The sequence below is a fragment of the Perognathus longimembris genome, chromosome 2, assembly GCF_023159225.1.
Source record: "Perognathus longimembris pacificus isolate PPM17 chromosome 2, ASM2315922v1, whole genome shotgun sequence".
In the NCBI taxonomy this organism is placed as follows: domain Eukaryota; kingdom Metazoa; phylum Chordata; class Mammalia; order Rodentia; family Heteromyidae; genus Perognathus; species Perognathus longimembris.
Window position 1 is genome coordinate 27978746 of NC_063162.1, and position 23847 is coordinate 28002592.

The window sequence follows — 23847 nt, forward strand, 5'->3', positions numbered from 1 at the left end:
TTTCTTGAAGATGTAGGGAATTGAGAGAGTCGATGATGATGATGGTAGTAATAAGTGGTGATGAGCGGAGGGTGTGGGCTAAGAGAAAGCTGTTATGATTCAGGTCTGTTACCCCTCCTTCCTCCTCACCCCGTTCTTTTTTAAATGTCCTGGGATGAGACAGCAGGAAGACGTTTAATCATTGTGGGCCACAGTACAAATGGTCATCTAGGCACAATCACATAATGGTATATTATTCATTGCATGGAATTTTCCTGAAGCGCATATATACAGATAGATAGATAGATAGATAGATAGATAGATAGATAGATAGATAGATAGATAGATAGCTCTTCTTAAGGCTAGCAATCTACCAGTTGAGCCACAGAGCCACTTCTGGGTTTTTAATTTCTGTTTATACAGTACTGAGGAATCGAACCCAGGGCTTCATGCATGCTAGGCATGCTCTCTACTACTGAGCCACATTCCCAGCCCTGTACCTATACTTTCATATACTAAATCTGGCCATCCCAGACCTATGCTTTGGGATCTGCAAGTGCCATCTCCTGCTGGCTTGAGTCCACCGCCACCAGGGGGCAGCCCAGTGCCATGATCTCTGGAAGGAAGCATCCTGGAGATTCTGGAAAACTCTGGCTTCCTTTCTTCCGCAACCTTCATGGCATCTGTCTCCTTTTCTACATGATTTTCACTGCTAAGCCCTGATCCTGATTTATTCAACTAGCCAAGCTCTAAAGAAATGTTTAAGCTCCTTTTCAAATGTAAAAGGAATCCGTAATATTATGTGGAGGTGGCATTTCCAATTAATTGTAGTTAGTAATTGTTCCCTTTAAAAAAATAAAACTAGAATTCATCTTCAGTTCCTCCCAGCTCTTGACCCTCAGCCCTGGATCTGCTGTCCCTTTTCCTCTGGGTTTCTGTTTCTAGCTCGTCCTCTGTCTGTGTTGCTCCTAGCTCCCTCCCACCAATCAGCTCCATCACTATGGTTACGTTGGGACCTGCCTCCTGCTGCCTTGACCACAGCTAGCTTCTGAGGTAATTTCCTCAGTGTTTTAACTCTTCCCAGTTATCTCTGCAGAGAGAGACAGGCAGGCAGACAGAGACAGAGACACAAGACACACATGGGGGGGGGTGGAGGTGGCAGGGATGGGTGGGGGGAGGAGAACAAAACCATCTTAGCAACTCAGGTATTAAAATTCTTCCTATGTGTAACCAGGAGACATTCTCTAGTGAATGTTTCTTCTTTTTGCTTTCATTCTTTTGAGGGAAAGTTCCTCTGACTCTATGCTTTTTTTTTTTTTTTTGCCAGTCCTGGGACTTGAGCACTATCCATGGCTTCTCTTTGCTCAAGGTTAGCATTATGCCACTTGAGCCACAGTATCATTTCAGGATTTTTCTGTGTATGTGGTGCTGTGGAATCGAACTTAGGGCTTCATGCATGCAAGGCAAGCACTCTACTGATAAGCCATATTCCCAGCCCCTGACCCTATGGCTTCTCAATCTGATAAAACCCCAAATCTCTTTGTAAAACCAATTCACTGACCACCTCTTAGCTTTGTGGTTATAATAACACTGCTCTCTTCTTCAAATAACTTCAGTACTAGAAATGTCCCTGCATGACAGTTGTTGTACGAGGGTGACAGAACCATAGAGAATTGCTAGTCAAGGCTACAATGAGATAGCTGCCTAGAGCCTTGTAACAAGGTGTTAGGACCAAGGCTTCTACAGCATGAAGAAAATGGAGAGGAAACATTACCAACAATTTTCAGACGGCAAAGATAATCCCGGAAAGCTCTTGGTTCAGTAACATGGAAACAAAACCAGAATTAGTTCTGTTTTAACAAGTGTTTGGATTTCAGGGTTGTCTGGTTTCTGGTTAAGTTCAGACTCTGTGAGTTAGGTAGTTTTTCATGCTTTTCTTGAGGTATAGGATAACCTGTTAAAATTATGCAAACCATTCAAAGGAAGTAGCAGAATTATGTCAAGTCTCTTCTATAATTCTGTTGAAAGTATGATTCATGGGGTATATTTGCAAAGAATACTTGCATCTGATCAACACACTAGCATCTTTTCAAATATCATGAAAGGGTTTTTAACCCACACAAATGTTTAAGGCCCTCCATGTTCTTGTCCATCTTCTCCCCTTAAAAAGCTTTCTCGGTCTTTCTCTTTCAAAACACATACTAAAGTCAGCCACTGGTGGCTCACCCCTGTAATCTTATCTACTCAGGAGGCTGAGGTCTGAGAATTGCAGTTTGAAGCCAGTCTGAGTAGTAAAGTCCATGAGAATCTTATCTCCAATTAACCAACAAAAGGCCACAACTAGAGCTATATCTCAAGTGGTAGAAGACAAGCCTTGAGCAGAAAAGCTCAGGGACAGTGCCTAGGCCCTGAGTTCAATCCCTAGCACCAGCACAAAAAAACAAACAAAAAACAAACAAACAAGAAATACTAAAGTCTGTTGTGGTAGTTTATGCCTGTAACCCCAGCACTTGGGGTGGGGGGGCCTCAGGCAGGAGGATCTGGGTTCAAGGACAGCTTAAACTATATATAGAGAGAAACCTTGTCTTAAAAAATAAAAACAAAGAGCAAACAAACAAAAAAGTATATACTAGCCTGGTGAAGGTGGCTCATTCCTGTAATCCTAGCTACTCAGGAGGCTGAGATCTGAGGATCAAGGTTTGAAGCCAACCAGGTAGTCTGGTGAGACTTTTATCTCCAATTAGCTGCTTTTGAAGAAAGCTGGAAGTGGAGTTTTGGCTCAAGTAGTGGAACACTAGCCTTGAGTGGAAAAGCTCAGGGATAGCACTGAGGACAGGACCTGGGTTCAAGCTCCTGGACCAGCATGTGCACATAAACACAAAAGCAAGTGCACACGCACACACACATACACACATACACACACAAACACACACACAAACACACACACAAACACACACACGAAACGCATATAATAACTAACATCCTCTTCCAGCCTCCCTTACTTTATATTATCTTCTTTAGTCTTTCTACCCTCTCTACAGTGCTGGGATTGAATCCAGGGCTTTTGGGCAGGCTAGGCACATGCTTTATCACTAAGCTACATCCCAGGTCCCAACCCTTTCCTGCCTTGATCTTTCCTGGTTGCACTTCATGGGAGTCTCCCAAACAGGACTCTCCTGGAATAGCTTTGGAGGAGAAAGACACGAAGTAGAGAAAGCCAGAAACGTCTTTAAATCATAGGATCACTGGAAGACTGGGATTGCATTGATAGCAGCTGTTTTGCTGCTTGGTTATTCTCACCTTTGGGGAAGGTGAGTCATAGTTTCCTCTAAGCACCAGTCCAGGATTTTTCTAGGCTGTTTGGGACAATCATCTCAGCTATTCTAACCTTGTTGTGCTAACTCATACACAAGAAGCTGAATCAGTCTTGCTGTGTTTGAGGGCAGCAAATTCAACCACATTCTGTCTGTCTCTCTGCTTTTAACCAAAGAAGAAATGGAGGCCATTTTTGCTCACTATTACCTGGTGTTAGAATATTGCCTTTCCTGATAAGAGGGTGGGGGGGCAGGCCAATGGGGAAGATGACAGTCAAGGACTCTCCTATTCCCCTTTTTGATGCAGGGGGTGGATGTTGATGATCCAGGTTATATTTTGGTAAATCAGCAGAAAGTGCTGGGTAGTTATTTCAGGCTGAGTTTAATTGTTTATATCTTGGCCAAGTCCTTAGGAGTTTATGTCTCGGCCTTCAGCTTTGCAGGAACCAAATACCATCTTAATGGGTCCTCTGGGAATGACCAGGATCTGGAGGACAAATCCTACCTCTCAATAGACAGACCAGTGGGTGGATTTCAGGGCAGGACATAAACTTCAAAAGGGACTGAATATAGGTATGCTTCTATTGAAGAAAGCCTACTTAGAACATCAAGGCAAGATGCAAGTTAAATATTCTTAGCTTTATACTCTTCCTTGCTCTTCCTGCCTTCCTTATCATCTAGAAGAGGCAGAACCTTGTAAACCTTGTCCAGAAACCAATTACTATCCCAATTCTTAAATCTTAGCAGCCATGGACTCTGTTCTTAGAATCACTAGAATGGACCCACAGGCCAGGCCATTCCCTTGGAAGGAAATCTCCCTCTGAGCCTCCTGGCTCACATTAGATCGGTCTCTCCTGGGGTTCTGCCTTCTGGGGTACTAGTTTCTTGGAGTGGGAATGGCCATTGCAACTGTCCCATGGCATCGCTGCCTACATGGCAGGCTGCCTCTGCTGCCCTCTGCTGGATGCAGTGGGGTTTGTTTTTTTTCTGCCGGTTGACATTGACTATGTTTCCCTCCCCCAAAGTCTGTGATTCCTGTCCTCCAATGGTCCCCATCAGCATTTGTTGAGGGTACCAAAGACTCCTATTGTTAAGCAGTGGGGTACAAAGCCATGTTGTAGCTTCCGGGTACAGTTTATCTAACACGCCTGTATGAATGGTTCCGGCATTTATCATAATGGATAATGGCTTGCTTCTGGGAAAGGCCCTGAAATATGGTCAGAAAATGTCTGACCTCATCAACTATGCTTGATTCTCATTCGATTTGTTGTCAGACTGTGATATCTCTTGCCCTTGTCCCCACGTATCATGGCAGTTCCAATTTAGGAGCCTCTTAAACACAAAGCCCTTTATAATATAATAATAACAGCTGTTATTACTGTTGATTTGCCAGCTACAGCATCTGTGAAGTGGTAGTAGCTGAGAACAGCAGAAATCCCCAACATCAGCATTTTCTTGACCCTTGAAGCTGAAAGTCAGAGTTGTAAGATGTTAGTGGGGGTGAAATAGGCTATCCTGAAGATAAAGGAGACTGGATTTAGATATCTCCATGTGCTCAGTGACTAAGAATCAGAGATATGTCCATTTTTATTATAGAATAAGTATCTCCTTAGAGTCTGATAGTGTTGTATGAGAATTCAATTGCAAAAAACATTTTGAGGGGTTAAATTGGGAGTCTTTATTAGAAAGCCAGTGACTGCAGGTAGAGTCCTGTCTCAATGAGCTGCATGCAACAAGGAAGAAAGAGCTGTTAAGTCTAATTGATATAAGGAAGATGTTGCAAAGAATTTATTTTATAAATCGAAAAAGAGATGTGATTTAAAGTCTTTATCCTTTCTTGTTCTTTTCTCCTGAACATTTAGATCTTAGCAAGTGATCAGTGTAATGGTCTAAAAGCCTATGATTATTGATAAGTGATTGATGCACAGATGAAAAATATTATATCTACCTTTTACCACCATATTAAATAGAAGTGACCATGTGATGTATTAATTTGCTTGAAGACATCTTTGACAAAAGAAGCAATATCTATCATTTGTAAATATTCGTGTTCTAAAAAAAGCAGTTATGTTCTTTGGATATAAATTATATAAATGAGAGCTATTTTATACCATTTAAAAAAAAAAGACCTGCAGCCCCTCAAATACACTTAACACTGTTAGAAAACTGAGCCACGAGAGTAGGAGAGGAAAGAAAGAGCAGAAAAACAATCCCAAAAAACCAGATTAACTCCAGTGGGGAGCTGAAGTGGGATGTTATGGTTACTGCAGGAGAGCAGACACATGAGGCATGGCATAATGGTGCCTGAATTGCTCTGGAACTAAATAGAGTCAGGGTCAGGGGACAAGGTCACAGGAGCTCAAGAGTCTCAGGAGTTGGAGACACAAGACTAACAGGTCCAGTAACCTATCATCCAAATCCCCACCCCTGGCTCTAGGAATTCAGGCATGCCTATCACCGGAGGGGTGGCACTTCACTCTCCTCTACCATGAAGACAAAATGGCGCCAATTAAACCCAATTCTCTGTCATCCACGATGTGGCCAAGATGGTCCCAGTTAGAGGCTGTTAGCAGATGGATGTGTTACAGTATGTTGCCGCCACAAGTGTAAATGTGATAAATGTGAATGAACACTTGGCTCAGGTGACTGATGATTGCTGGGCCTACTGGTCTCACTTGAGGATAGGACGCTGAATCCTATATCAAACCAATAGTGATCACTATCTGTAAGACCCTTGGGGGATGGGAAGGAGGGCATTTAATCCCTTCTGTGAGGAAAAATTCCCTTTGAAAAAGTTATCCAAATATATTATATCAAACAATGGAATTCCAATAATGACAATAGTCCACTACCCTGCACCTCTAGAGTCTTCATCCACCCTCCCCCCCAAGACACTTCTAGCTGTTTTTAACTATTTCCAATGATATATACTTCTGTATTCTAAATGTAGTAGTTTCCATGGGCTAAAATTTCCTGTATCTGTTACCTAATAAAGTTGTTATCTGTTCTAGATATGCCTGTGTTGATTTGTTATTAAGGTACACGAGGATTTAACTTTCTTCTATACAATCTCCGAACTGCCCCCATCCCCTGAAATTTCTTTCTTCCCACTTGGCTAGAGTTCCAGGTTTGAATTCAAGCTATGTGATCTTGGGCAAAGTGCTTATGGTCTCTGTACTTCAATTTCCTTATCTTTGAAATAGAATGCTGACTATAACAATACATAGGGTGTTTTAATGTGTCAAGTTATGGAAAGCTGTTATCATGGCACATAGTAAGTAATTATCTAATGATAATTTTTTTTCTTGTCAGTCCTGGAACTTGAACTCAGGTCTGGGCGCTATCCCTGAGCTCTTTTTGCTCAAGGCTAGTGTTCTACCACTTTGAGCTATAGTGTCACTTCTGGTTTTCTGGCAGTTACTTGGAGTGTCATAGACTTTCCTGCCTGGGCTGGTTTTGAACAGTGATCATCAGCTCTCAGCCTCCTGAGTAGCTAGAATTACAAGCGTGAGCCACTATGACTGGTGAAAAATTTTTGGTTACATCAAAATTCTCTGTTCAGATTACTATAAACATATAAAGAACTGGTGATCACATTTCCTACTTGAACAACTTATTTTCCTGGAGTTGATAATTGCATTGCTTCCCTCCTCACTTTATTTTCTGTGTACGTACAGCTAATTCTCGAATCCTCCAGAAGTCTCTTAAATCAAAAACATATCAAATTATCTTTGAGCTCCATTTTTCCTCCTAAGTATACCCTTCAGGAAGCCTCCATTCATTTAGTCTTTCTGGTCTTCTTGCTGTCTTCAGCAGCTACACAGATATTATCTTGGTACCACCTTCCCCATTGTTCGTAATTCCTCTGCTTGTCATCTGTGGTCTGTTTTCTCAGGCAAAATTTATGTTATCTAAAAATATTTCCCCATTAGGAACAAGAAAGCGGACAGGGGCCTTAACTATTTGGTATGAAGGCTTTCAGATAACACACTTGTTTTAAGAACTATGTTTTATGCTGGCTGCTGCTATACTTGTGTCCCTAGATCCTTTCTCAGGAAAGAAGGGATAATAATATGTAAGAATTAAATAACTGAATGCATTAAAATATTCAGCATATAATGCATGCCCAGGCAATGGTAACTATTTTAATTTATTTCCATCACTATGTTTTATCCTATTGAAGATGTACTTAGCAATGTACATCTATATTACAATAGTATTAGCTATTGTAATATATATGTATATGTATATATGTATATATGTATATATATGTATAGCTATTAGCTATATTACAATAGCATTGTAATATAGATGGCACAATATTCTTCAAGCTTTAGGGTGGAAATAAAGGCACACATGACTATTTTTTCTGGTTTGTTTTTTTTTGGCCAGTCCCGGGGCTTGGACTCAGGGCCTGAGCACTGTCCCTGGCTTCTTTGTGCTCAAGGCTAGCACTCTGCCACTTGAGCCACAGCACCGCTTCTGGCCGTTTTCTGTATATGTGGTGCTGGGGAATTGAACCCAGGGCTTCATGTATACGAGGCAAGCACTCTTGCCACTAGGCCATATCCCCAGCCCGACTATTTTTTTCTGATAGGGGAAAAAAGTTATATATATATATATGCATATATATATACATATACTTATATGTGTATATGTATACATATATAGTGTGTTTATTGTTGTATTGATGTTGTTGGTTTTGTACTGGAGATTGAAACTAGCCAGGATCTTCAGTACTAGCCAAGTGCTCTACCATGAGTTATATTCTCTCTGTCTCTCTTTTTTTTTTTGCCAGTCCTGGGGCTTAAACTCAGGGCTTGAGCACTGTCCCTGGCTTCTTTTTGCTCAAGGCTAGCACTCTGCCACTTGAACCACAGCGCCACTTCTGGTCTTTTCTGTATGTGTTGCTGAGGAATGGAACTTACGGCTTCATGTATATGAGGCAAGCACTCTTGCCTCTAGGCTGTATTCCCAGCCTGAGTTATATTCTCTTTACCCTTTAAACCTCACTTTGAGACAGGAACTCACAGTCCTTCTGCCTCAGCTTCTCAAATGCTAAGATTACAGGTGTGTATCACCATACCTAGATTTAAGTTTGGTCATACCTTATGTAGATTAGTCCCTTTTCCCTAAACCTCAGTGAATTCCATGCTAAAAATATCACCTTTCCATTTGGTACAGTGAAATGTCATACCAACACACCAAATGCTGCTGATAGATTCCCAACCAAGCAAATCCAAATCAGTAGGAAATTATGATCTTCTCAGCTTCATATTACACATCTCAAAAAATCATTGCAACGTATTAATTTCTAACATTGTCTTGTGAGTATTTTTGTTGAAATATGTTGGAAATTAACTGTACAACTCGGGTGGGAGAGACTGGGTAGAAGGAAAGGTAGGAGAAAAATGAAGGAGGAGGTAACAAGTTTGACAAGAAATGTACTCACTATCTTATGTCTATAACTGTAACCCCTCTGTACATCACCTTGACAATAAAATAAAAATTTTAAAAATCATCACAAAGGCATGTTAGAGTCTGAGTTGTCATCTCCCACTATCTTAGAATGGCAAAACAAGGAACCCATTCTCTGTAATGAAGGTAGTATGGGGTCTCCAAACGTCAAGTTAATGTTTTCCCCATTATAACAGAGAGTTACAAATCTCAGAGCTGGAAAGGGCCTTCAGGATGATCCAATCTAGTTCCGATATTTTTTTCAGACAATGAAATCCCAAAGAAAATTAAATGTCTTACCCAGGTATTACTTAGCCTTGCTATCAGCCAGAATGGGCAACATAGTGGGATCCTGTCTCATGATACAATCAAGAAACTGGGTGCTGGTGTCTCAGCCTGTAATCCTAGCAACTCAGGAGAATAAGTTCTGAGGATCAAGTTGAAAAGCAGCCCAGGAAGACAAATCCGAGAATATTTCCAATTAATCAGCAAAAAGTGGAGGCGCTAGAGTGCCAGTATTGTGCAAAAATGCCAAGCAAGAGTGCATGCTGCAGTACAGATATAAACAAAAATTATTAAAAGACAACAAATCCCCACTACTATGTCCAGCGCTCTTGAGCAAAGTTTTCTCACCCTAGGCTTACTCTCAAGACGAGTCACTGCCCAATCAAGTGAAATTATTATTTTGACAAATAGCTCCCAAACCCCAAGCTGATGGACCATCAGCTTCAGAATCACCGAGGGATGTTTAAAAAGAAACATTCCTGGTCTCATTCTGTGAAGATTCCGGCTCAGTTGATTTGAGGCAGGACTCCAGGAGTCTATGTGTTTAGTTAGCCCAGCCGGGGGGGAGCCAATGCTAATGGAATCCAGTGTTTTGCATTCAACTCTTCTCTGCTGAGACTGGCCTCTGAGAATTTCCAGTCAATGACTGGAACAAGCCTGTACAAGAGCTAAGGCAGAAGGAGTCAGTCCTGGGCCAGGAAGGAGCCTCTGAGATTTTAAATAGGCAAAACCAAGCTCAAGGTGATGAGAGAAGGAGAGAGGACAGCTGGTGCTTACCTTTGCCAAGAGGAGATTGATCTAAACTGGAAGCACAACAAGGAAGGGAACAGAAAGTGATCGAGGAACATCAGGCTCCCCCCCCCCCCACTACCCCCTCCACCCCCAGGTGGGCAGACACCCAGTCAGAACTGGCAGCTTGACCTCATTTGGGGAAAACATCATTCTGAAACCAAGGACATCCGCTTAAATATTTTAAAACATAATATTTGAGGGACTACACAGTTAAAATGTATACAGAAAATGTAACTGTGGATCATCATGAATAATGGACGAAGACAGGAACTTGCATTTTATAATCTTTTGCAAAATAAAAGCTGGAAGTGATCTTTGAAACCTCTTATGATGGAGAGATTTTTAGACACATGAAGGGCACAGCTCAACGAGAGACACTCTAGCTCTCCTACAGGCTCTTTGTAGAGACCAGACCTCTTACTGATGAAATCGTGTGTGTGTGTGTGTGTGTGTGTGTGTGTGTGTGTGTGTGTATGCGCATGCCAGTTCTGGGGCTTGAACTCCGGACCTTGGCATTGTCCCTGAGCTGAATCATGGTCCTCAGATCTCAGCCTTCTGAATAGTTAGGATTATAGGTGTGAGCCACTGATGCCCACCTAATTTTTTCTTTTGAGACAGGATCTTGCTATATAACTCAGGCTAGTTGTGAACTTTTGATTCTTCTGTCTCACTACTCTTTTGTCACTTCCAAATGATGTTTTTAAAATAACATTTCAATTTTAATTTAGGGAATCATTCTTACCTTACTCATAATCCTTGTGGATTTCATCAGTGGGTTCTAGGGACAAGTCCATCCCAAAGTTGGCCAATCAGAAAATGCTATCTTTAGTTGTGATCATTGTTTTTGAATCAGAAATTGGCACTGGGCCAATGAGAATTAGCTCTGTGTTTTTGATAGAACTACAGGGATAGAGTAGTTTCCAGTATTTCTGCTGGGCGTGGCTAGTGGGGCAGGACTAATGCAGTTGCTGGTGTCTCCACAGGAAAGGTTGACTTAGGAAGAAGTTAACATACAAGAACAGAGAACCATGAGTCACAGACCGACAGACTTATGAAAATATCATCTGAGTATCTGGTAACCAGATACCACTGAAGATACTTTTACATTTCAGCTAGGTTACTTAGGTTTCAGTAAGTTATAAGCAAAAGAACTGTGGCCCCCATAATCCTCAGGATTCAGAGTCTGGAGTACAAAAGTGGTCATGTATATTTAGAAAAAGCATGACAATTCTGATATATTGAGAGGGAACAGAGCTTGAGAATAGAAAAAGGGTTTATGGCTTTCCTCACCAGAGTACTTGTAGTGGAGAATAGGCAGGAGCTAGTCTAGAAACCTTGGCTGAAATCCCACAGCAAGATTACAATACACCTCCTCTGAGGTCAATTCTGTCTTCTCTTAGGGAAAACACAGAAGTAAAGGAATACAATCACTTCTTCATATCACTGTGTGGGCAATCTCCATCGTTTCATCATTCAGGGAGATCTGCCATTGGTTGCTACAAAAGCCAGACTGAAATTTGTAAGAGCTATATTTCACACAGTTCTCTCCATGCATTTAAACATGGAGCACATTTCAGCAAAAGTTAAGTTTTGTTAAAACATAAGTGAATTCCCAGAAGCCAAAAATCCTTCAATGTTCCTCAAAGAGAAATGCTTGCCGATCACAGAGCATGCATCCTGCCATCGCTCACTGCACTCCATACCTGCCTGCCCCTCTCTAGCTAGGCTGGATGGCCTGGAATGGCAGTTCCCTAGGTTTCTGTCCATCTCTTCCTCTCCAAATCCACAGCCATCTTCAGTTCTCATGAACAAGGAAGTGATGGTCCACAGGAGTCTTCCATCAACGCTGTTCCATGATTGCACGTACTGTACAGCAGTGCTCCACTGAGTAATGAAGTAGCCTCAAGTAGGCACTCTGGCAGACGTGCTAACAGTGTGTATGTGGGTGCATTTATTTTTTGGCAGTGAAATGGAGGTGTTAAGAGTAGCCACCTTGATTGAAAACAGGAGATCATTGTAAGGCTTAGATTTGATTGACAATCAATTTCTATGACTATCATTCATGTTTTTACTACAGAGCAACATGGGTTAACTTAGTCCAGGTCATACAGCTAGAATGGTCATACAGACACATTGAATTGCAAACTGAAGTAAGAATACTTGGTCTAACTGGCGCCATCTTGGCCACGTGGTAGATGATAGGGAATTGGGTTTAACTGGCACCATCTTGTCTTAATGGAGGAAGGAGGTACAGTCCCACCTCCCAGATCATGGGTATGCCTGAATTCTTAGAGGCAGGGGCAATATTATGCAAGCATGTGACAAATATAGAAGGTGTGTATAGCTAAGGCTTCAGTTGGAATAAACAGAGTTGTGCCATCAGCCTTCTCTGTCTCCTTCATCACCATCCCCTTACCCCTGGAGCCCCTGCTCATGCTGTTGCTGGACCCGGGCACCTGCCCCCTGACCTGATCCTATTTAGGCACAGACCAGGTCAAGTGCCATTAAGCTATGCTTTGTGTGTCCTGTCTCCTGGCTCTTCTCTGGTCACCATGGCATCCCACTTCAGCTTTCCACTGGAGTTGATCTGATTTGCTGGTATTGTTTATCTGTTCTTTCTTTGCTTTACTACTGTCATGGTTCAGTTATCTAATGGTGTTAAGTGTATTTCAGGGGCTGCAGGTCTTTGGGACAGGAGTTTACCCGCAGTTGCTGGCTTTCCAATAGACTCCCAATTTGACTTCTCAAAATGTGGCTTCTCTGTTTCTCACAATTGAATACCTGTTCAACATTGAAACCTAGGTCTGCTAACTCTAAAATACATATCACCACTATGTCTGCTAACTCAGAGAGAAATGCTGTGAGAACCAACCAAATGTTGTGAATGACTAAAAAAAAAGTTGGAAAACTGGGGTCATGATTCACCTCTGTAGAACTTACTGTGGTCTCTTTTATGTTCATGTTTTGCTTTGCATAGTGGCTTTTAGACATAGCTTTACTACTTTGCAAACTCTTTAAGTTTAGGAATATCTCTTCACTTATTTTGTTTGTTTTTCCTATCACTTACCATAGTGTTTTGGATAGACAAGGCATTCAATAAACATCTCCAGTGAAATTAAGCTTGTTGTGTCCATAGAAATAAACTTCCTATTCTAAGGGAAACACTTCATTTTTCTGACTTGGATATTCATCTACAGAGTTCTGAACTTGTAATATAGCTTTTGTCCCTGGGCACTTCGTAACATGGGACCACTGATAGATACCACCCAAAGGAATCCTTCTTTGCTCCTTAACTGGCTGTGTGACTATGGGCAAGTTACTCAGCTACTCTAAGAATGCTTTCTCATCTGTAAAACAATACTGTTATCATAGAATAATAAAGGAAGTGATGATAATGCAGAGGAAGCACTTAGTGTAATGGGTGTAATGGCTGGCTCATAGGGAGTGTTCAGTAAGTATCACCTGTTATGCTTAAAATAATAAAGGATATACCCTATATGAAGGATATTTTATTTAGGATTGCTTTATACAGGGTCAAGGGAATGAAGGATAAAGAACTCTCTGGCCTGGGATGTGACACTAAGGGTTCTGATTTGTGCTGGAGATGATTGTGTATTACCTTTCTAGGATGGAGGCTCCCCCTGAAGTATCTGAGTAGCTGAGCATGATCTGAAGTCCTCCCTGGAGATCATCATTTCATAGCACAGACTTTCTGAAAGTGTCCTAGCTACTAGTACTTTTATTTTTGCTCTCTCTGGATTTAAAAATATTATTGTTATTATAAAGGTGATGTAAAGTTCTTCCCCCTCCCCCATTGAGTTTATTCTTTTTTGTCAGTTGTGGGGCTTGAACTCAGGGCCTGGGTGCTGTCCCTGAGATTTAGTGTTCAAGGCTATCACTCTACCACTTTGAGTCATAGCTCCACTCTCAGTTGTTAGGCGGTTAATTGGAGATAAGAGCCTCATGGCCTTTCCTGTCAGAGCTAGCTTTGAACCATGACCATGATCCTCAGATCTCAGCCTCCTGAGTAGCTAGGATTACAGGCGTGAGCCACCAGCACCTGGCTCCATGGATTCTTGAAATTAGTTTCCATCCTTCAATTTTGTAGGGTGTGTGTGTGTGTGTGTGTGTGTGTGTGTGTGTGTGTGTGTGTGTGTGTGTGTGTGTGTTTCTGCTTGAATTGAAGACTGTGTGCTCTCCCTTGGCTTTTTTGTTCAAGGATGGCACCTTGCCACTTGAGCCATGTCTCCACTTCTGTTTTTGTTTTTTGTTTTTTTTCAGTAAGAGTCTCATGAACTCTCCTGCTAGGGCTGGCTTTGACCCATGATCACCAGATCTCAGCCTCTTGAGTTATTAGGATACCAATCCTGAGTCACCAGCACTCCATAAGACTCTTATCTCCAGCAGCAAAAAGCCAGAAGAGGAAGTATGGCTCAAGTGGTACAGTGCCAGACTTGAGTAGAGAAAAACAAAGGAGAGCATATGGCCCTGAGGTCAAGCTCTAAAATAAAGAGGAAAAGGAGGAGGGGGAGGGGAAGGGGGAGGAGGAGGGGGAGGAGGAGGGGGAAGGGGAAGAGGAGGAGGAGGAGGAGGAGAAGGAGGAGGAGGGGAGGAGGAGGAGGAGGAGGAAGAGGAGGAGGAGGAGGGGAGGAGGAGGGGGGGAGGAGGAGGAGGAGGAGGAGGGAGGAGGAGGAGGAGGAGGAGGAGGAGGGAGGAGGAGGAGGAAGAAGAGGAAGAAGAGGAGACAACAGAAGAAGAAACAGACTCAGCCATGTTAAGTAACTTGTCTACGGGCAAAGTCAGTACCTGACAGAGCTGGACTTATACCCAGTCTATTGGAAGCAAGGGTCTTCTGACAGTATGTGATGATCCTTATAGGAAAAGGAACAAACTGAAGGAAGAGACTCTCCAGGGCCAGTGGCTCCCTCTGAGAGGGATCAGCAGTGAGTAAGTGTTACCTCTTAGAGGCCTGATGCCAGTAGAGACCCGACACTAAATTTTCTCTGTATGACAGGAACCTGGTTCTTGTGCATGCTCCCTTGAGTGTTGCTTCCTGGAGACGTGTAAGTTTTATGCTGTGGGTAGAGGGGCTGCTGTGTGCCTGCCCCTGCTCGGTGCTATGGCAAAAGTACCAGGAACAACAGCAGGAGCAAGCTCTGATTTCCTCTGTAAAGCTAGCACACATTTGTGCCAGGAATACCTTCTCTGCCCTGACCTTCTTTTGAAGTCACATCTTCTTGTAAGTTCAGATAAGGACTCCATCTTGAAAGTCATCCTTGATGCTCCCAAGGTGCTCATAATCTGGAACATTCTGATGATTCTCCCACTCGCTGCTTGCTCCATAGGATGATTTTTTAGTATTTTAACATCCCAACTAATTTTCTTTTTTTTTGGCCAGTCCTGGGCCTTGAACTCAGGGCCTGAGCACTGTCCCTGGCTTCTTTTTGCTCAAGGCTAGCACTCTGCCACTTGAGCCACAGCACCACTTCTGGCCGTTTTCTGTATATGTGGTGCTGGGGAATCGAACCCAGGGCCTCATGTATACAAGGCAAGCACTCTTGCCACTAGGCCATATCCCCAGCCCCCCAACTAGTTTTCTAAGACTCCAGGAGACAAAGGACGATGTCCTTACTATAGTTGCCTCCCAACTATACTGAATTCTTTTTTATGTATGTACGCTGGTACTGGGGCTTGAACTGAGGGTCTCTTGGCTTTTTCATTCACAGCCAATGGTCTATGATTTGAACCATGCCTCCATTTCCAGATTTTTGCTAGTTAATTAGAGATAAGAGTCACAAGATTTTGGCTTTAAACTGTGATTCCCAGCTTCCTGAATACCTAGGATTGTAGATGTGAACCACTAGCACCCAGCTACGTCATACTTAGTAAGTGTTCAGTAAATACTGACTGGTTCAGTCAAAGGACATTCTAGTCTGTTATGAGAAGACTGACTATATGCCTTTTTAAGACATGTTTTGAAGACCTGCTATGCCACAGGCATTGTGCTCACTACCAATGGCTCATGTGATCCAGTTGCAAGAACTTAGAAAATCAAATATGAGCCTTCTAGACGCTGTTCAGCAAGACAAAAGCATCAAAACTGGGATGCAGAAATGCAGCATCCTTTATCAGATTAGGAGGCCTCCACAGCAGGTACATTAGAGGAAAGTGCAATCCAGTTATAGCCTTTATCAGCTGTCAGATGATTGTATAGTCAGCTCTTTAGAAAGTCTTGACTTCTAGAAATACTTTGGCTGTTGGAAATCAGCTCATATAGCCTGTTTATAACCCTGCTTATGGGAAATCATTTTCATTGTTTTAATCTTCACTCATTATCCATACCACTAATCCTGCATACAAATTTAATCTTTTTGCATAAAGCCATTTCCTCAACCTACAACCCACCAAAATAAAACAAGTCCTGTAAATAATTACCTTTGGGATATGAAAGAAAATGTAAACATTTTATTTGGCAGTTGTTTCTGAACACATGAATAAATAAATGGAAAAGTACTATTAATATTTCTTTTTGGAGTAACAGATACCATTAAACGCTTATTTACACAGTTCACTGCAAAGAACAGTTACACAATTAAATTTTGTCTTAGACACAGTAACTTTCTCACACCACTGGACTGGACACTTAAAAGATGGAGAGAGTGGTAGTGCTTGGTTCTCAGTGTTTGGAAGGCATTCATTTGCAAGTGTGATAAGAAGAGTCATCATGCATTGAGTTCATCAAGGTCTTGTACTGTAGAAAGTTTCTGATAGCAGCCACAGAATTTGGTGTCTCATGCGCTTAGATCAACTATGACATGTTTGTAAATCTGTGTATTTCCCTTAAAACTGGAAGCAAACAGAAAATTACGCTTATTAATGGACACATGTGTGAAAGATCTTGGCGCCTGAACATTTAATTCCTGGAATTTCACAAATCTGGCTTTGTCTGCATCCCAATTATACACTTGAGTAAAGGAATAATCACTTCCAAGAATTGCATATTGGTAATTATTTATCTGAAGAGGCTGGAACACCATGGATCCTCGTGATGGCATCCTCTGAACATCCTGGAATGAGGAGCCTCCCCATTTCATGACTTTGGAATCACCAATGAATCTGGTCAAGCAAATGTACACGTCACCCTTGACTGCGAAGTGCTTTACTGCATATACATCCTCCATGTTAGGAATGTCAGTTTGGTTAGTGAATAGCTGGGTGGCTTTGTTCCACTGATAAATGACAGGACGCTGGGAGCTACTGGACAGGATTAAATGAGGTGTTCTCAGTGTCAGTGGTGTTCTGGCTATCTCTAGATATTCCACATCAGTATCCCTGTACCAGGCATGTAAGGATTGATGGGAGTAGAATCCATTGCCATTCCACTTATAAATGGTAGTGAAACCAGCCTTGGAACTGTCAGCCACGACAAAGTACCAGTTGTTTTCAATCTTGAATGTTTCAATGTCATTGGGTTTTCGGATTTTGAGAATTTCAATATCCTGGATTTTTATGAATTTGTTTGCAAAGCCATCTCGCTTATAGATATGAGAGCCGCCAAACAGCTGGGCCACAATGACATACAGCTGAGTTTCAATGACTATTGGCTTGCATACTACAGTGGACGTGCCTGGGAAGAGACAAATGAGAGATTAGTTGTGTGGCCATCTCCTCTGGAACGCAGAGAACATGCAGACTGGAGCCATATACAACTTCCACTGAAAGTAGTCTGAAACAAGTGATTTCTGTGATTGGTTAAGCAAAGACAATTTCCAAGGCCAATGGTGACAAGGTCCCAAGGTTCTCAACTTTTTTTTTGACTGTAGATGATCTTGTTATGAACAATGAAGTTATCATGTCACCTCCAACCACATCTAGATAGTCAGAACATAGAGCCTGCATTTTCTCGTCTCACATGTTGCAACAGGAAGTACTGCTTTCCCTGACACATCACAAATTAACGCCAGTAATTCTAATTAAAAAGTATATCACTTAGGGGCTGGACACAGTGGCACTTGCCTATAATCCCAGTTACTTGGGAAGCAGAGATAGGAGAATCACAATTGGAGGCCAATCTGAGCCAAAGCTAGCAAGACCTTCTCTTAAAAAGAAGTTGGATGTGATTATGCACACCTATTGTCCCAGCTACTTGGAAAGCAAGGCTAGGAAGATCAAAGTTGGAGGTTAACCTGGACAGTTAGCATGAGGACCTATCTGAAAAACAAAGTAAAAGAAAAAGGAGCATAACTCAAGTGGTAGAGCACTTGCTTAGCAAAAGCTAGACCCCAAGTTCAATCCCCAGGATTGCAACAAACGAACTCTATCATTTATTGAACATTTACTATGTACTTTGTCACACTATCTCATTAAAATTTCCCAACAAACTTAAGAGGTAAATACTGCTATTTTCCCTTTTCTAGATAAGAAAATGAAATCCAGAGGAATGAACACCTAGTCAAACCCCTATCTGCTGGTTTAACCCAGGCTGGGGAAAAGTTAGCTATTCCAGGTCTGAAAACTTGCACAAGGTTCTGGAATTACCCTATAAAGCCTACAGTGATGGTTCAAGCTTTATGTGCAATTGGTTTGATCTAAGCTTAAAAGACTTCCTGCTCTAGGATAATGACATCTTGCTCTAGAATCCCCCAGGAAAGGAGGAAATAGAGTCACTTTTCTGGAGCTTCAAGTCATGGTTGCAGGTGAGAAAGAAAAGGAATCTTTAAGAACAAAATGATACTACAGACATGGGTGATGATCCTGAAATCTTTTGGGGAATAATTATTGAGAATAATAATTATTGGGAATTATTTTGGGAAATCTCATATAATGACTAATAAGGGAATAAGGGGCCTTTGTGTGATTTGATTAGTATCTTTTTGCCAGTAGTTTGACATTTGTCAATGGATCTTCCTGTCTGGAGAGACTTGAGCTTTAAAAATCCAAAGAAAAAAACAAATTGTACCCCAAGGTTTTTTGTTTGTTTGTTTGTTTGTTTTTGGTTCCAGTTCCAAGCCTCTGATGCAAACAAGTTTGACACAAACTCTTTCTACTACTTGACTGCATCTGCAAGTAAAATGATTTTTTTCTCCTTTTTAAGTTATATTTATACAAAGGTTTGCCATTTAACAGAGCAGTTTATGAACACAATATATCTTCAACCCTTTCAACATTCTCACCTATCCTTCCCCTTAAAAATATTTTATATGTTATTCTTTTCAGAACTAAACTGATTGTGTGACCTTCGGAGAATCATTTAACTTCTCTGGGATTCAGTTTTTTCTTCTGTACAGTGAGAGACCAGAATAGGTCAGAGATGGCCACTTGGTTTTACCGTATGTACCAATCTTGATTGACTAGCTGACTGTGATTGCCTAGGGAAGGAGTCTATGGCCATGTCTGCACTCTGCCATGTCTGTCTGTGGGGAAGTGAACAGTGATCTTGTATCTGACATATTTGCTATCTGCTGTGGTTTGAATGTTTGTGTAGTACTAAAATTTTGTGTTAAAATGTAATCCCCAAATGCAGTAGTATTAGATTTTGATGAGGGCAGAGCCTTCATGAGTGAGATTAGTGCCCTTATGGTCTGAAAGAATCTATGTAGTCCCTTTTGGTCCCTTCTTTGTCTGTGAGGACAGAGAATGCACCATCTTCGAAGCAGAGTAAGCTTTATGAGACACTGAATTGTGAGTTTTAGACCTCGGTTGTTTATAAATTGTGCAGTCTATGGCATTTCTGTTATAGCAGCAGGAACAAACTAAGACATCATTTTAGGTGAGATAAATTCTGCAGTGCCTGCCCTCTAGTCTACAAATGAATGACTCATTTCTCTTTAAAGTGCTCTTCTAAAGACTCATCTGGAGAAATGGATGGGTTGTGCACAGATGGGAAGAACCTGTTTCACGTTATGAAGTCCTCCCTGGTCCACAGGAAAAGTAAGAAAGAAAGATGCCCTGACCTTCTTCCTTGAGAAAGAAGGAGAAGTCTAGAAGGACCTCAGTTTGGAGAGATCCCTTTAGCTGGAAACCTCAATTCCCAGCAAGCTCTGGATTCTCTAGATCCTTTAATGAATGGGTAGATGGATGGCCACTGGCAGACTCTGTGACCCCATATGCTGTGACCCTCCACACCTGTCTACTGGATGACACCTTTCATGGGTGCTCTGAGGAGTAGTTCCAAGGTGTTAGAAGGTAAGGTGATATAAACATTCTAATTTATGACTTACAATATTAAAGGCTGTTGAACTTAGAAAGAAACTTAACATATTACCAAAGTATTAATCTGCATGGAAAAAATTTGGATTCTCCACCAAATAGTGAAAAATACTGAGATTTGATTTCCTATTGCTGGATTTCTTAGACTGCTAATATATGTTTTATGAATCTCTACAGGGAGATGTGGCTTATAGACTTTTTTAGATTATAAAACCTTTTATTTTCTATGACATACATTAATAATTTATAAAATAAATGTGTAATAAAGTTGGAGGCTTATTGATTTAAAACAACCTTCTTAAGCCAGACATATGAACTGGTTTACATGTGTAGTCTCAGTAGTGGGAGTTCTAAGAAGGTGGATTGTAAGTTTGAAGTTAGTTACTTGTTGGGACATTGTCTCGTAAAAACCCAGTGTCACTGGCTCATGCCTGTAATCCTAACATTCTGGAGGCTGGGATCTGAGGATTGTGGTTCAAAGCCAGCCCGGCAGACAAATCTTATCTCCAACTAATCGGCAAGACATTGGAACTAGAGCTGTGGCTCAATGGTAGAATGCCAGCGTCGAATGCAAAAGCTAAGCAAGAGTGGTAGGCTCTGAGTTCAAACTGGCACAAACAATCAACTTAATTTTGTAGTTAAACAAAAGAAAGCATTGAAAGTAAGTGGATTTGTCCAGCCAGATTGTGTCAGAATCTAGATTAGGACTCATGATAGTTCAGTACTTCTTGAGACAAGAAATCTGCCTTTTAATGAATATTTAATATGTTGGGTCCTATCCTTTCTTAGATACATAATCATACTACTTTATCAACCATCCTACGAATTAGGTGTTACTCCCATTTTATAACTGAGAAATACACCAAAGCTTTAGAAAAGAATCTCAAGTCACTTAGCAAATGGGATTAGAATGACTCTAAGCCTCCTGAAAGCATTTCTTCATGCTGCTCATCTTTTCCTGGTCCTATTTGTTGGCTGAAGCAATCACTTCCCACTCAATGTTATATTAAGTTTTCATACCTGTAATGTTGTCATAATTCCGGAAGGTCTTTTCTACATGGTCCCACTCAAGGAAAATGCATTTTCCAGTAAAAGGCTGAGCAATGACTACATACTCATCATTCATATAAGAAAAAGTGTCTATGGACAGTGACTGGTAAGGCAGGTCTTGAGACTTTGCAAATTCTACAAAGAAGTAAAAAATGACAATGGGTAAGTGTGAACTAATATTAACACGTATTTCCTTGGCTAGACCTCAAAACCCACAAGATATACATTTATCTTATAGAAATAATAAAATGACAATTTTGCTTTGCCTTTAAGCACATTTTTTTTTAGAATTTTATTTCTTTATTTATTTTGACAGTCCTGGGGCTTGGACTCCGGGCCTGGGCACTGTCCCTAAGTTTCTTTTTGCTCAAAGCTAGCACGCTAGCACTTGAGCCATAGTACCACTTCCAGCCTTTTCTGTTTATGTGGTACTGAGGAATTGAACCCAAGGCTTCATGCATGCTAGGCAAGCACTCTACCACTAAGCTATCTTCCCAACCTACACATGAAGTTTTAAAGGTTTATAATTTTTAAAAATTAACTTGCTTCTTTCTTTCTTTCTTTCTTTCTCTTTCTTTCTTTCTTTCTTTCTTTCTTTCTTTCTTTCTTTCTTTCTTTCTTTCTTTCTTTCTTTCTTTCTTTCTTTTTTTTTTGTCAGTTGGGGGACTTAAACTCAAGGTTAGTGCTCTACCACTTGAGCCACAGTACCACTTCCTGTTTTCTGGTGGTTAACTGGAAGTAAGAGTCTCATGGACTTTCCTGCTGAGGCAGGCTTTGAACCACGATCCTCAGCTCTCAGCCTCCTGAGTAGCTAGGATTACAGGTATGAGCCACCAGCACCCAGATTCTTTCTTTTAATTTAACTCATTCATTCATTTATTTTTTGATGCTGGTCCTGGGGCTTGAACTTAAAGCCTACATGCTGTTCCAAAGCTTTTGCACTCAAAATGAGCATTCTACCATTTGTTCCACAGCTCCACTAATGGCTTTTTGGTGGTTTATTGGAGATAAGAGTCTCATGGACTTTCCTGTCTGGGCTGGCTGGCTTTACACTGCAATTCTCAGATCTCAGCCTCCTTAGTAGCTAGAATTGCACACCCACTTGTGCCTAGCTGCTGAGATGGTTTTTAAAGTACAACCCCTTCCCCTAGTTCCTGTACCTACAAATAAAAAAGTTGTCCTTACTTTAATTGTGTGCTGTCAAGTGGTTTTAAGTACATTACCTGTAATTATGCAATCGAAATCCTTAGCGGAGAGACTATTGATTTTGCGCTTCTTGTATTCTGGAGGGCCTTCACAATAGATGTCTTCAACCGTCGCATTGGTGTGGCCAAGCCATTCCACCAGCCACTTCAGTTTACAGTCACAGTTAAATGAATTTCCTCTCAGGTCCCTGAAAGACAAACCTCTTCTGCTTTCGAAGTTTGAGGGCCTTGGTAGGACTTCTATAGTTAGCAATTCATGTGCAATGACCTCACTCAGCTTTATATAATGCTCCATTATCTGCCTAGAACTTGACTGACCATCCAATTTGGGCTGAGAAGGTGACCACAGAGCACCCACAAAGAACACCCCAGTCCTTGAGACCTCATAACTTACTCTCTTTTGGATTAAGATGGGGCTTAATCTAAAGCAGTGCTGTCAATAGAAATAAGAAGTGTCTCACAAGTAATTTAAATTTTTCTATAGCCATATTTTTTAAAGTAAAGAGAAATATATAGTTAGTTTTAATAGTATGTTTTATTTAATCTAATGTGCTTAAAATATTATCATTTGGACAACTAGTCAATATAAACACTTTTGAGATATTTACATTTTTATACTGTCTACAGTGTACTTTATATTTACACTGTATCTCAATCCTGATGCTAAATTTTCACCTGAAAATGTGGTCTGTATTCAAATTTCATAAAACAGATAGGTGAACAATAGATTTATAAGCCAAAATGTCCTGGTAATTTAATTAAGAGACAATTTTTGTGTTTAAACTTTAAAAGGTAAGGGAATGGGGGTGGGTGTACATAACTCAGCGGTATATGCCTAGTATGTTCAAGGACCTGGGTTCCATTTTCAGCACCAAAAACAAAGCCAAATTTAGAATTAAGTTCCTTAGTTACAGTACATTCCAGGTGTCACATGACTACAAGGGTCCAGTAGCCACCACACTGTACACCATGGATCTACAGAATAGAACACAATGTTTTTTTTGTTTTTGTTTTTGTTTTTGCCAGTCCTGGGCCTTGGACTCAGGGCCTGAGCACTGTCCCTGGCTTCTTTTTGCTCAAGGCTAGCACTCTGCCACTTGAGCCACAGCGCCCCTTCTGGCCGTTTTCTGTATACGTGGTGCTGGGGAATCGAATCTCAGTCTTCATATATGGGAGGCAAGCTCTCTTGTCACTAGGCCATATCCCCAGCCCCAGAATAGAACACAATGTATTTCATTAAATTGTATTTCTCTGCTTTTCTTTACAGATGTACTTAATCTAGTCTAGATCTACAAATTTTCTGTCTTCCAGATATGCTTGGTATACAAATCTAGTGTTAATAGGAAATGACTTTGATGAGGCAGTTAATGTAGATATACAATAGTTTATGCCTGTAATAAATTGTATGCCATAGGTTTAGGTTTCCACATTGGACCCCAATTCACCAAGTTCTCTGTTATTTGCACTGCTTCTCTTCAGGAATTCTATTTCCTTTTCTAGTCACACAGAATTCCTAAGATAGGTGCTGCTTACTCTTCACCCAGCACATAAATAAT

At 41.1% G+C, this 23847-nt stretch overlaps 1 protein-coding gene across 4 annotated transcripts in view; it reads right to left on the reverse strand.

Moving 5' to 3' along the window:
• Positions 1-16273: 16273 nt before the first annotated feature.
• Lgi1 (leucine rich glioma inactivated 1) overlaps positions 16274-23847 on the reverse strand; it is a 36505-nt gene continuing 28931 nt past the window's right edge. For 3 of the 4 annotated variants that reach the window (XM_048335306.1, XM_048335311.1, XM_048335317.1), the window contains 3 exons: positions 22310-22479; positions 21057-21221; positions 16274-17454 (listed from right to left, as the gene is read on the reverse strand). In XM_048335306.1, the coding sequence (XP_048191263.1) occupies positions 16619-17454; positions 21057-21221; positions 22310-22479 (1171 nt within the window). In that variant the 3' untranslated portion in view covers positions 16274-16618. The remainder of the gene's footprint in view (positions 17455-21056; positions 21222-22309; positions 22480-23847) is intronic. The other variant, XM_048335318.1, reaches the window with a different exon arrangement.